This window comes from Spea bombifrons, chromosome 2 (genome assembly GCF_027358695.1).
Source record: "Spea bombifrons isolate aSpeBom1 chromosome 2, aSpeBom1.2.pri, whole genome shotgun sequence".
NCBI lineage: Eukaryota > Metazoa > Chordata > Amphibia > Anura > Pelobatidae > Spea > Spea bombifrons.
This window is the reverse complement of record NC_071088.1, coordinates 115,833,131-115,848,214: the sequence shown is the minus strand read 5'-3', so window position 1 is coordinate 115,848,214 and position 15,084 is coordinate 115,833,131. Positions and strand designations below refer to the sequence as shown.

Genomic DNA, 15,084 nt, shown 5'->3' with positions numbered 1-15,084 from the left:
GAGTGTTGTGTTTCAGAGGACTACATGCTTACTCTATTGCTTCCAAGCAGGTGTTGGTCTCTGGCGATTGTACCAATGGTGTCAAGGTCAATACAGTTAAAGGTGAAATTACTCAAATCAGTATATACACACCAAAGTGCAATGCTAGCACTGAAATAATCCTGATGTGTTATAAAGTATTTTACTATTTTCTTTATAGATCATTGTGATTATGAACATAGCTCAAAAGAGGAGGCAATTGTGGCAAATCTAGCAGCTCTGTTTCTTTGCTTGCTGTTTTTTTTTGTTAATGTTTTATGCATCTTCTTGATTCATGTACAATTCTCACTTTGCACTTTTGGGGTGTACATTGTTAGACTCGATGCACTCCTATAAAACCAGCAATTTGTCTTTTTTATATGTTTTTGTTGTATTTAAATTCCAAAGGAATTAATTGAAAGAAGCGTGTCCTGTATATGTTTATCTGTATTCTTTCTCACAGGTATTTTGTCTGGCTTTATTTAACCGGAGCATCTTTAATCAGCAGACAGTGAAGGGCCAGGGTAAGAACTTTGTCAGCTTCGTCTTGAACAGACCTCGCTATCTGTCTTGTGTGGTTTCAGTTTTGCAGTCATAAAATTTTCCCTCTTGTTCTAATGCCTTTCTCAACCACGTTTCCTTCCAGGTCGATGCTGTCAAGTGACTTAGGCAGCTGGGGTTCCTTCTTTCGATGTAATATGTGCAACCAGTGTTAGGCTTTGATTCTAACAGTCTGGAACCTCTCTTTGCTTTTCTGTTTCTGTGTAGGTCTCTTTAGTAAGCCTTGTAGCTAATGCCCTGGGCTACTCGGAACTAGGTGCCATTAAGTCCCTTAGGACCTTAAGAGCTTTGAGACCCCTAAGAGCCTTGTCACGATTTGAAGGGATGAGGGTAAGATGCCGAAAGCAGCTGATCCTTCTGCATGCACTTGGAGCGGTTTAAAGCATGCTAGAACTGATCAAACTGGATCAAAAATAAAATTCATGATGCAGCTGCTGACTTCCTTTTCCCTGCACCCTCTCCTGAAAACATGGGAGATGCATTCAGCTGCTTCATCACATTAATACTGGCCCTAATCTACATATCATTTGTAGTACATCGTAACATTGGCTGTTCTCATTTGGCCTGGCTTGCCTCCAGCACCCAGAGGGTCTCCCCTGCTATACTTCCATAGGGAGAATCACCAGGTGCAAAAAAGAGGAATTCGAACCCCATGCAAGTTTGAATTTCATAATTGCTGTGTTTAGTATGGGTTAACTGGGAGTTATACCAACCAGATATTCTCTTTAAGCTATTGGTGGTGTTGTGTCAAAGGCAAACTGTTATTCTCTAATCATCAATGAAAGCGGCCTCTCATATTTGGTTTAATTCATCTTCTTGCACCTAGTTGTTCTCAGTCCAGTCTTCTAGAGACTGGAAGGCTTGTCTGACAGCGAAGCTTTCACTTTCTCCCACTACGCTTTATGGTTCCCTGTCCTGTCACTGCGGCTGTAGGAAAACAACGTCTTCTAATGCTTCCTCACGTTCTACTTAGTTTGCCAGGTAGCAAGTTACACTTGGTTCTACAACCATCGAAGGATTTTGAATTTAGCCCACACTATCGTGTGTCAAACAATTAACATAAATACACTTTTGTGTTGGCCAAATGAAATATGTTTCTATGAGAATTATCATGTGATCCTGGTAGCATTTCATGTGAATTACTTAATTACACTCTTATATCAAAATATAACCGTTCCATGTTAGGTATATTATGTTTGGGTAGGAAACCCGTTTCCCAACATCTTCCTTGAGTTAACATGATAGCAGCAACTTTTCTGTTTAAAGATCTACAGAGTTTTTTAATTTGAAAAACTTTAATTGTGTTAATCAGCGGTACCCAACTAATAACCACAGAGATCTCACCTGTGCTAAAGCATTACTGTGACGTGTAGGTTTGAATTAACATGCATGCATCAGAGTTGAAGAAACGCCTTTAGAAAAAGTATACCAGCTTGAGAAATGCTTCCTGATTTTCTGGCCATTCTTTTTTGCCACATTCAGTTTTTTGTGCAAAAACACAGCTGTCGAGGTTATAATTATACCGATTTCAATGTGAATACACATTACATTTCTAATCAGTAGCCATCCTTTATATATGCATATGTTTTTTAGCTATGACAAAAAGGACAGAGTAGAGTAAAACCCTATTATCCAGGGAGGGACTTATGATCATGAGGCGGCCCTGGCTCTTTAAAGCCAAGGGCCACCTGATGACATTTGATAAGAAGAGAACTATGATTATGATTAAGTATTCCCGGTACAGATTGTAATGGAATGAGGCATGCATGCACTATATTAACTGCCAATGCACATACATAAAAGCCATGTTCCCTTTCTTTTGGCGGGGGGAAACGACGACACAGTGTTAACTTTGAGGAAAATGTCCCATGGTTTGGAGGACATTTTTTATTCTGTTTGATGAACTCAGAAATAGAGGACATTATTATTGTCCTTTATGGTAATTGGCAGTAATTTTTATCTGGTAAGTGTGAAAATAGTTTGTTTAATGAACAAAGCACCAACGTGTAGACAGTTCAATCAGTTTAAATGCAGAGTGGAATAATTTTGCTAATTATTGCTTGCAATATAAATATCAGTAATTAAGCTCATCATGTTAAAATATTGACTTCCTGGCTTTATATTGCACACTGACTTTCACGTAAATTGAAAAGAGAGAGCTAAGAGGTAGCCTCCAAGTTGGTATTGAGATATATATATATATATATAATCACGCCAGATTCTGAAAGGTTGGCTGAGAATATTGTGAATGGTTGTTCAGAGATGCATGTTAGCTAACACTGTGGTGAAATATCAAGCATTCATTTTCATGAAGTAATTTTTTTTATAAAATGATGCATATCTTTGCTAAAGGGCCAGCACATTGGTCCTCCCATGGATATTTAAAGAGACCCAGACAAAGGCCATTTCTATAGTCTGATGAGTGATGGTAGAGAGTGAGACGGCGTCTGTCCTGCCGTGAAGAAGCTTGTTTTTGTTGTCCCAATCAGTAAGCGTGGAAGCTGCAAGGAGAAAGCAGTGCTCCGAGTTACACGACCTACAGCGACAGGAGCAGAGATACTCTGCAGGTTGGAGCCTGGTGTGTATGGAAGTCCATTATGGGGGGATGTCTCTGTTTGAATGAGAAGGGTGTTTTGCAATTTTAACCATGTTTGTCATTTTTATTGGTGCAGTACACTTGCATCTGTTTTTTCTGTACTTTAATCATTTTTATATGTGTTCCTTTTTTTTTTTTTTTTTTTTTTTTTTTTTTTTTTACACTTGAGCTGTTTATAAACCCAAGGATTCTCTTTTGTAACCATATGGTATCATCAGTGATGTCATGGTGGGATCACTGGGATGTGTCTATTTTTAATAATGCTTTTTTAATAATAAAAAAGTGGCGATGACCCCAGTAGGGTATTATTTCCAATGATAAGTGCTTCTGCAGAGTATTCACACTGCCAGCTTTTGACATAGAACAAAATAGTATATCCTAACGTTATGAATGGGTTAAATGGCTGTATAGCTGTATGTATGGCTCCATATACAGTATATTATACCTTTGCGTATCTATGAATAGTAGTGTAGCAGCACAATAATGTCTGCTTCCATGACATATGTAAAGAAGTCTTCTAATATGATCTTATTGGATGGATACTTGAACATATTAGCTGTTATAACCAAAGCTTTCGTATGTTAGACAAATAAACCTTAGAAGATCAGTCCATAACTTCTTTGCATTAAAGGTTTTTAAGAAGCGTTTTTGTGTGTACCTCTCTGTGACATGTTTATTGGGCTTCCTCCAAAAAAATATAAAAGTGACTAAAGTTTGCAACTTTTCTAAGGCTGCATTATCTGCAAAAGTAATAAAATCAGCAGAGTAGACAGAACAACACATTTAAATGTAAATTCAGGGGACGAAACTGACGGGGTGACTTTCCAGTCCCCCCAAAAAAGGAAAGCAAATGCAATTATAGCAGAGAAGTGTCTGCTAATTTGCATGCATTGTAGTGCGTGTGAATATGAATGTATGTGTACTTTATACATTTCATTATTTTGGCCCACCTGATATTGATCTGCCCCACCTAATTCGACATAAAAACTTTAACATTAAACGATTAGATTGCGCTTATTCCACTCCGCTTTTAAGTGTTTTTGAGGTGAGTAACAAGGATTAAAACAATAAGTATTTTCGTGGGATGTAACAATTCAGAGTCGGAGGCATGTATGTTGCATCACCTGTCTAAAAGGCCGCTGCAACGATTCAGTTTGTAAAAGCACGGATTAAAACCCATCGGCTTTTACACTGCTTCGCTTTGAGCACTAGGTGAGGGAATATGGCTTTTTATTTAGTTTCTCTGAATCTGAGCATTTCTGCATGCTCATCTTTTTGCCTGGGACATAAATGTATCGCATAGTTTATTGACACTAACTCACGTAAAATCCTTACGACTGTTTAGCCAGTAACTAAAGGCCACTCGCTGATATGGATCTGACACACTGGTCAGAAAGTATTCTGTTTCAATGAGCAATGCTGTAACTTGTTAAGGTGCCAGTACCAATGCGTTACTTACCTACCTGCCATGTATCTTCTCACCCTTGCAGGTTCTGCCCGTGTCTCCAACGCGCTGTCAAACATAAGATTGTTTCAAAAGCCTAGTAATCTGGAACTAAGCATGTTTCTTTGCGACACTAAGATTTTGCTAGTCACAAGAATCACCACAAAATTCTTGTTTTAGGTGCCTACTATGAACATGAGTTTGATTACATTCTTTCTTAATATGACCTACCCTATGGTCGTTATAACCATTTATGCCCCACCTAAATGCATTAACTTTAGATTAGGGGCATATCCACTGCCACGTGTTTATTAAACGTTGTTGCCTCTTCCTGATGAAGGGTAAGGATCATTTATGTTCCTTCTACCACCCAACCTGTGTAGGAGAAGTTGAGAATGTTTCCCTGCTTTGTTTTATTAGTATTATTAATCATGTGATTCATACATTTTTAAAGTAAGTAACCATGTATTATCCCTCTTAGCAGTTTTTAGTAAGAGAATACATTTCCAGTCACGTGGGAGTAATATTTCTCATGAAACAGTGTATATTAAGTGTTCTTTTCTTTAGTGGAAGCCTTCTTCATGGTGGTGTTTATACATAATACATCTAAAACCATTTTGGCAAGAATGTAATCCAACACATTTAATAAATTCCTCACCAGAAAAATAAAATTGGGAAAAGAAAAATATTTTTAAATTAATTTAGTGTTAAATCCTTATGGATTAAGTACTGAGAGATCTCTATGGTATTCTGCAGTTCACGTATTATTTTTTATTGACCATTGCATACCTGTTAGTGGCCTTTAGCTTTAATCATTCCCTCTGCAGAAATCTGTGCTGTCTAGATTTACGAGTTTACTGTGTGTTTTCTCCTTCATGCAGGTTGTAGTCAATGCTCTGGTTGGTGCAATCCCATCCATTATGAATGTGTTGCTGGTCTGCCTTATATTTTGGCTGATTTTCAGCATCATGGGTGTCAATCTGTTTGCTGGCAAATACTACTATTGCTTTAATGAAACGGCTGAAGAGAGATTTCTAACAGAGGACGTGGACAATATCACCATGTGCTTCAAACTGATTAACCAAAACTTCACCGAGGTCAGATGGAAAAATGTGAAAATCAACTTTGACAATGTTGGAGCTGGATATCTTGCACTGCTTCAAATTGTAAGATATTTATATATATATATATACCCTTATTAGTATGTTTGTGTTTTTATAATGTGTCCCTCTTTAAGTGGTAGAAACAGAGTTTGATGACAAGAACCATTTAGCCCATTATATCATGCTGTAAAAACCTCAAACCTTATTTGTCTCTTGTCCTATGCCTTTCCCATGCATATTTACATTCTAGTTTTAGACTTTGACCTATAGTCCAAACAGTTCTCCTTTTTTTAAATATACTTCCATTATTTAGTTGTATGAAATACCAAGGCCTCTGTTGTGACACACGGCCAGTTTGCTGACTGACCTTTTTTATTTTTTAAATCTGCCCAAAAATAAAGGAAGTGCGAGGTCGGTTCCTACAGACCTCTGTTTCTCTGTTTCTTTGTAAAGCATGCTGGCAGTCAGCCCTGAAGCCGCGTGCGATAGTAAAAAAGCAGCAACTGCGAGGAAACAGAAGGACATCTTATTAGATGGTGATTGGGCAACTTTCTAAAGTTTTTACCACAGTCACTTTTTATACACGACCCTCTGTCATAAATTGGGATCATGAAGACACCAGGCAAATTACTAGTGTGGGATTTTTAGGACTTTGGAGACAGCTGGTGCCTGCTTCACAGCCAAGGATCAGAATACTAGTTTGGTAGGGAGAACATGGAGTCAGACTAACCAGGACCCAGGACTCCCAAGTATTGGGAACCATCCAGGATTCAAATGTAGCCAGAAGGCCAAAGTCAGAAACTGGATAGTTGGTGCAGAAACGCAGGCACACAGAAGCTTAGCATACCAGGAAGGACATGGATACCTAAAGGGCACATGAATAACGAAAGAGGGATCACAAGATGACTCACAGGATTATGGCTGCCAGCTTTTTGAGTCTAGCAAAGAAGCCTGAACTCTAATAGTGCAGGAAAGGCTCAACCAGGCTGAGAGCCAAAGGTAATAGAGCTAGCACATGAACCAAAATGGACTAGAGTTCATCCTGACACCCCCGCAGACACAACTGATATAGGAGAGGAAGGAAGTAATGCAAGAATTCCAGAAAGTAGATCTAAGCTTGTTTGAGCAGGACCCTCACCACTTTTAGTTTTTGGAAGTTCAAATCATTATGTAATGCTTTACTTGTCATGTCCTGTTTACCGATTGTACAGCACTGTGAAACATATTGGCACTATACATTTCTCTTCCCTCCTTCACATATTTAAATGTTTTATCACATCTATCTTTCTCTTCTTTTCTTCAAGAAATACATACTGAATTCTCTTTCGTGGTAATTTTTATCCTGCAAATCATTCACCGTTTTTGTTGCCCTCTAGGAGATGTTTTATTTTGTTTTTAACATTTTTGTTTTATATCTGCTGTGGTATATTTTAGGCTACATTTAAGGGCTGGATGGATATCATGTATGCAGCAGTGGATTCCAGAAAGGTGAAGTAAAAGTTGTATACCATGCACAACAGCAGCTTGTATAGGCCTAGGTATACAGGCACCCTAGAACATCAATTGTGTGAAATGTAGAGATGGATAACATATAAAGTTCATCATATTGCTTGATTTATCAGTATCAACACTGTATATGGTGTCCAACTGCATTTTGCTGAAAATTGAATCTTGCAGTTTTTCCCAATGCTATATCTCTATTGAATGTTTTATAGTATGGTACAGAAACATACTGTACATAGGTATTGATTCCAACGATAAACATGGGGTACTGTTGTACCATTTTATTCAGTCTGCATGTCCTCTTGGCAAAAGCCTCTTCTAGTTCATAACATAGCTTTGTCAAGGATACACAACTTATGTACATGGTAGCATTGCATGGCTTGGGTTTTGAAGAATAAATCCAAAGGGCTTAACGGCTACCCCAGACGCATTTAGTTTTTATAGTCCATTTGTGTGGCATACTACTGCAACACACAATGCATATCCTAATATACAAACAATATTTGTCAGGCTGCACTTTGCATATGATTTAGTAATTCTTAAGATATATATTATTAACCTTGAATTTCAAAACTACAGGTCGACAAGCAGCCAAAATATGAAGACAACATCTATATGTACATTTATTTTGTAATTTTCATCATATTTGGCTCTTTCTTCACTCTCAACCTGTTTATTGGCGTCATCATTGATAATTTCAATCAACAAAAGAAAAAGATAAGTATATGTGTATATGTATACACTGTATGTGTCTTTCAGTGCATATCTTTTGTTAACTTACATTGATAGAGATATGTGTAGCCAACCTAGAAGAGGTGGTTAGGTGCGATGTTGGTACATAATGTATGGAGAATTAAGTTGCTAAATATCGTTGGGGAAACAAAAGTGAACAGTTTTAATTAATGAGACATGTAGGTGTGTGTTAAATTCTGCAAACCACACTGAGCAGTTTTTGATATACGCCATCAATAGAAAAAGGTGCATAATTAACAAACAAAAACACCTTAGGCACACCTGAGTAATACCTAAATCCTGGACTGTAAGGTGTGCCTTGAGGAGAGGGTTGGAGGAGGACTGCTTTAGACAATGTCGTGGTCATTTATTAATGGACAGACATTTACAGAAGTGCAGCCACATGAGAGTGACAGACGCAAACATGTATTCAGAGACTTCATACACTTACGCACACACGCATATATTAATTTCTACACCTGCCAGCACAGATCATCTCTGCTCATTTGAGTGCTGGTTTCTGAATGGGAGATCCTGTCACAGTAACTCTGAGCCTTGAATTTCCCTTACAAACAGAGCCATGAAGCTTCCACTCCACTTTAGCGACTATAAAGGAGCTTCTTACTGACTGATCTTGTCACATGATAGAAAATTAGAAGTTACCACTGGCATCACTGAATATAATCCAGGAATGGAGTCTGTGTCTCTGCAAATAACCTGCTCATCAGAGGGACCCCATACACCCCATCTGAGTATGAGACCTTTGCCACCAAGGGCTTCCCATTTGCCTCATTGATAACCTGCCTCAGTTAATCACAAGGCTTGTCCTCTAGCCCAGTGATCCTCAACCCTCTCTTTAAGGCACACCCAACAGTCCAAGATTTAGGTGTTACTCAGGTGTGTTTAAGTTGTTTTTGTTTGTTAATTATGCAACACCTTCGACACACCTGAGTAATACCTTAATCCTGGACTGTGCTTTGAGGAGAGGGTTGAGGAGAACTGCTCTACCGTGTTTCCCCGAAAGTAAGACAGTGTCTTACTTTCTTTTTATCCCTAAAAGCCCCACTATGTCTTACTTTCGGGGTATGTCTTATATTGGGAAAAAATTGAGAGTGATGGGAGTTATGATGTACTTTTAGAGCATAATTAGATCATGAAAAAGACATTGGAAATGGTACAGCATAACACCTATCACTCTCACACACTTACCAATCAACACACCTACCAATCCACACGTATACCAATCCACACACATATACACAAATCCCCACACGTATACACAAATCCACACACATATACACTAATCCACACACATATACCAATCCACACACATATACACCAATCCACACACATATACACCAATCCACACACGTATACACAAATCCACACACATATACACTAATCCACACACATATACACTAATCCACACACATATACACAAATCCCCACACGTATACACAAATCCACACACATATACACTAATCCACACACATATACCAATCCACACACATATACACCAATCCACACACATATACACCAATCCACACACATATACACCAATCCACACACATATACACCAATCCACACACACATACACCAATCCACACACATATACACCAATCCACACACACATACACCAATCCACACACACATACACCAATCCACACACACATACACCAATCCACACACACATACACCAATCCACTCTCACTTAATGCTTTCCTACCTTTCCTTTCTTCTTTCAGCTTCTTTTCCTCCTCTTCGCTCCTCTTCTTCAGTTCTGTCTTCTTCCTGGTTCAGAGGGCACGGACAGCGGTGGGCGCGGCTTCAGTGTTGTGCGCCGGGATCTGACAAGAAACCCCGGCGCACAACAGCTGTTGCCGCGCAGATCACAAGGGAGCGGTATCGGAGGTCATTAACAGACCTCCGGCTCCCTTGAGTGATTTTAAGCCGGGTTGAACCCGGCTTAAAATCACTCAAGGGAGCCGGAGGTCTGTTAAAGACCTCCGATACCGCTCCCTTGCGAGCCTGCTCCTCCAGCGGCGGACATTACTGTCCGTCTCTGGAGGGGTGCCGGGTGCCGCAGGTTGGCACCCCCTGGAGTGTGGCGCCCTGTGCGGTCGCCCACCCCAAAGGTCGGCCCTGCTCTAAGGGGCCGGCCTTAGGGGTCTGCGGCCGCACAGGGTTTAAATAAAAACATCGGGGTTTTTTTTCAACTTTATTTAACATCCTCCATGTTAAATAAAGTTAAAAAAACTTTATTTAACATGGAGGATGTTAAATAAAGTTAAAAAAAAAAACCCGATGTTTTAATTTAAATCCTGTGCGGCCGCAGACACGTAAGGCCGGCCTTGGTGGGGACTTCCCGGCCCCTTAGAGTGGCGGACCCGGCAAATCCCCCGTGTTTCCCCGAAAGTAAGACATATGTCTTACTTTCGGGGTACGGCTTATATTAGCCGACCCCTCTGAAACCCCCGATACGTCTTACTATCGGGGGTGTCTTACTATCGGGGAAACACGGTAGGCCTTGGGAATGAGAGCTTCTAGAACATCCTGTGAGTTCTTCTGGGGTTGGTGTTTGATGCCACCCACTCCCTGCTTCTTATGACTGGTTGGGGGTCCGACCTGCCCCTGTCAAGACCCACCCGCCTTCCCAAAATAAGGCACAGGAAGGGGAGCACTGTGGAATAATATATTAATATAAAATGTGTCTTTTGGGAACTGATTGTAATATTTTTTTTTATTTTTTTCCCCCTATACTTTGGAGGACAAGACATCTTCATGACAGAGGAACAAAAAAAATACTATAATGCCATGAAGAAATTAGGATCAAAGAAACCACAAAAACCTATCCCCAGGCCTTTGGTAAGTAATGTGTTAAAAATGCTATCTCTTTGAACTAAATCTTCTTATTCTTTCAAAATATACTGTAGCTTAGATAGGTCTGCCTTGCTGTCTATAGAGAATTTGCCTATGGATGCTAATTAAAATAAGGAGAAAACACATATTTGAGGTTTAAATCCAGGAACTTTAATTAGTGCCGAACAAGTGCAAATTATTGTGCTGCCTCACTGACTTTAGTTTGCAGACTCATTTGGCCTAGTGTAGATCCTATATCTTAAACCTCGCACATCAGTGTGTTCATCTACAAACACCACGCGCGGTATAAGTTGTGAGGGTAAAGGTGACGGAAAACCCCTCTACTTAAAATGAATAGGGTAGCAGAGGCATTATTAAACACACGGAACGAAACGGTGATCTGGCTTCCACACCTCTGTCCTGGGATTTGTTTAAAGGCGGTCTAGTACAGCGAACGTTTTCTTCAAAGAGTGCATATATAAAGTGTATGTAGAGGCAAATTGCTGTTAACCTTATTTGCATATACCTACCCAGAATCCCTTGCAGAGGCGGTAACACTACAATTTTAGGATTCCTGGGTGGTCTGTAGATTAGTGTGTAATCGGCCTCTGCTAGAACAGAAGTCCCTTGATGGGTCCCGTAAAACATTACATTGTATTTCTATATGGTAATGTAACATTGAAGAAATACGTTGTGTTCTTTGTTATTGTTGCGTTAAACATATCTGTAATTCATCATTGTATGAGATGATGTGATATATTAGGCCAACCTCCGCTGTAGAAATGCTCATGCTGGTTGTTTGCAGAACATTTTAAGTTAATTTAACTTATTCCCCTAATTGTTTCATGCACCATCATTCTGATGTTTACATAGATGCAGTAAAAAGGGCCTGCCTGTTGTTTTTCTAGTAACCAGCTAAAGTGACAAGCTGTATGCGCAAATCACCTTGATTTACAAATGAGAACTATGAAACACTGGCAATAAATAGGGCAAAATTGGTCCTGGCTCTTTAATGCAAGTGGCCGATAAATGAATTGGATGCCTCCTGGATATGCATGCAGGGAAATGAATGGGTATCAGAGCTGGGCATCAACCCACCAGACATTTGCCCTTGGCCTGTCCGAGCCTGCTGGCATCTTTTGAAGTAGTGACAATAAAAATAGGTTCATCTAGAAAATGAAAGAATATGTGAGAAAAACATAAATTTTACATAAAGAACTAAAAACATACTCTTGCCTAGAAGCATAGAATTATACAGGACATAAGGATGACTCGCCCCAACCAGTCTGCCTGTGTGTTCAAGCTGTAAAAGAACTTGGTCATTGGTTTCATCTTCGATTCAGGATGGCTTTATGCCTATCGAATATACATTTAAATTCCCTTACTGTATTATCAGCTACCTTTTCTCTTTGTAGGTTATTCCATGTATAAACCACCATCTCAGTAAATTAAAACTTAGTTCTATTTGGGCATCTGGCTCTCTACTTTTTGATAACTAAGCAAAAAAAAAATATAATTATAAAACTTTTCATATATTTAAAACTGGATGTACAATCTGTCGTAACCATCAAAAGCAAAACTTCATTAAAAATCCAGCAGCGGGTAAACAGTCTTGGAATATAGTCATCTAACAGTCTCTAAACTATAGTATAAGAGATGTTCCGGTTAACCCTATAGTGCCTACCTAAAACATTACTGGTTAGACCCTTACACTGTTTATTACATTAACTATCGTGTGCTGATGTGCGATTACATTATTTGATCAAAAGAAAGGATTTAACTCGGCCTCCTTTCTAGTTTTAGACTGTCATGTTCTAACATTTTGCCTCTTTTAAAATAATATGTAGGTAAATGTTTCTGTCACCCCTTCCCCTTTTTCTCATCTCTCCACAAAGCTTAACAATGTGTTTTTTGTTTGTTTTTTAGAATAAATTCCAGGGAGCCATCTTTGATATCATCACACAACAAGCATTCGATATAATCATTATGATTCTTATTTGTCTCAACATGGTAACCATGATGGTAGAAACAGACGATCAGAGTGATTACGCTGAGAATGTTCTCTACTGGGTTAATTTGGTTTTTATTGTCGCTTTTACCACGGAGTGCATCTTGAAATTGTGTGCATTGAGACATTACTACTTTACCATCGGATGGAATATATTCGACTTTGTTGTTGTTATACTTTCTATTGTGGGTAAGTGCAATTAGAATTTTAGCTAGTCATGTATTAACCTATTTGAAGAGTACTTACACTTTTTATTATTTTTTCTCAGGTATGTTCTTGGCGGATTTGATTACAAAGTACTTTGTGTCACCCACTCTCTTCAGAGTAATTCGTTTGGCCCGTATTGGCCGTATACTCCGATTAATTAAAGGAGCCAAAGGAATAAGAACCCTGCTTTTTGCCTTAATGATGTCATTGCCTGCCTTGTTTAATATCGGCCTTCTACTGTTTCTGGTTATGTTTATTTTCTCCATATTTGGGATGTCTAATTTTGCTTATGTCAAGAAGGAAGGAGGTATTGATGACATGTTCAACTTTGAAACCTTTGGCAATAGTATGATCTGCCTATTTCAGGTGACTACTTCTGCAGGTTGGGATGGACTCTTGTTACCAATTTTAAACAGACCACCGGATTGTGACCCTCATAAAGAAAATCCGGGTAGTCAGGTGAAAGGGGACTGTGGAAACCCTTCGGTTGGGATTTTTTTCTTTGTTAGCTACATCATCATTTCTTTCCTGATTGTTGTGAATATGTACATTGCTATCATTCTGGAAAACTTTAGTGTTGCAACCGAAGAGAGCGCTGATCCTTTAAGCGAGGATGATTTCGAAACATTTTATGAAATATGGGAGAAATTTGATCCCGATGCCACTCAGTTTATCCAGTTTAGCAAACTGCCAGATTTTGCAGATGCCTTGGAGCATCCTTTGCGTGTTTCCAAGCCCAACACTATTGAACTAATTGCCATGGATTTGCCTATGGTGAGTGGTGACAGAATTCACTGTCTCGATATACTCTTCGCTTTTACCAAGCGTGTACTTGGAGAAAGTGGAGAGCTCGATATGTTGCGACAGCAAATGGAAGAAAGATTTGTGGCCTCTAACCCTTCTAAAGTGTCTTATGAGCCAATTACTACCACGCTCAGGCGCAAGCAAGAGGGTGTATCAGCTGTTGTAATCCAGCAAGCGTACAGACGCCACTTACTAAAACGTGGATTTGTTTGTAGAAAGCCTTCTTCAGTGAAAATGGAAAACGGAGGAGCAAATATGGACAAGAAAGAAGGCACACCATCTACTGCATCTCTTCCATCGTATGACAGTGTAACTAAACCCGAGAAGGAAAAACAGGAAAGAATGCAGGAAGCAATTAGAGAGCGGGTGAAAAAACAAAAATCTGTCAGGGAATCTAAGTGTTGAAAAAAGTACACATTTCATATTTGCAAGCAAAAGATTGTTTACAAATTTAGTATAAATGCAGATCAGCTATGGAAACACTTACCTGAAGTCAAGTACCAAACAGTCTGCTTACAATGACGTTGTGACGTCCAAGGCAGTAATCTACCACCTAGTGGACTATAATGAGACCCTTCTACAAGGATTTTATATTGTAACAGGTGGATACTGCATGTTTCACATCAGTCAGTGCAACATAGGATACATAACCAGAGCTGCCACGATTAGTACTATTTGAGAGCAGCCAAATGGAGTTTATTTTTCTCAAATATCTAAAATCAAAAGAGCACCATTTAGGGGTTGGTTTGTCCATGAAAAACACTCTTTGCAATGTTACATTATTTAAGCAGTTACACAAGAATAAATAGAAAAAATGTGGCAAAAAATTAAAAAAACAAATCAACAATCAAGCAAACAAAAGGCAAACATTTAGCCCATGTCATATATTTGTCACACTTACTTTGATATATCTGCATATTTTTACTATATGGGCATCATGTGGTTTGGGAGATGGGAAGCCAGGTTATAATCGGACTGAGAGGCAAATGCTCAGGCCGGCTCCAAAAAAAAAAAAAGAAAAGAAAAAAAAAAAAATCTAAATAAATTGTGCTTGTTCAATGCATAGAAATGACTTGCATGATAGCATGCTCTGATCAGGAATCATGCATGAAGACTCATAAAATGCATAACACCAGTACTCTGTCCACTGCGGTGGGAAAGCCGTAAGTCTGAGGCAACCCACTGAATACTGAACACTGTATTTGGAGAAATTTTAATATATACCCTTCACAGTATTTACCAAATCTTC

At 39.0% G+C, this 15,084-nt stretch overlaps 1 protein-coding gene across 1 annotated transcript in view; it reads left to right on the top strand.

Annotated features, from left to right (window-relative positions):
* The window catches only part of SCN8A (sodium voltage-gated channel alpha subunit 8), a 66,276-nt gene extending 51,580 nt beyond the window's left edge, over positions 1–14,696 (top strand). Inside the window, exons 21-27 of the mRNA XM_053455811.1 lie at positions 787–909; positions 5,501–5,785; positions 7,157–7,210; positions 7,805–7,942; positions 10,718–10,822; positions 12,743–13,013; positions 13,093–14,696. Of these exons, the coding sequence (XP_053311786.1) occupies positions 787–909; positions 5,501–5,785; positions 7,157–7,210; positions 7,805–7,942; positions 10,718–10,822; positions 12,743–13,013; positions 13,093–14,240 (2,124 nt within the window). The 3' untranslated portion in view covers positions 14,241–14,696. The remainder of the gene's footprint in view (positions 1–786; positions 910–5,500; positions 5,786–7,156; positions 7,211–7,804; positions 7,943–10,717; positions 10,823–12,742; positions 13,014–13,092) is intronic.
* The last annotated feature ends 388 nt before the right edge of the window (positions 14,697–15,084 follow it).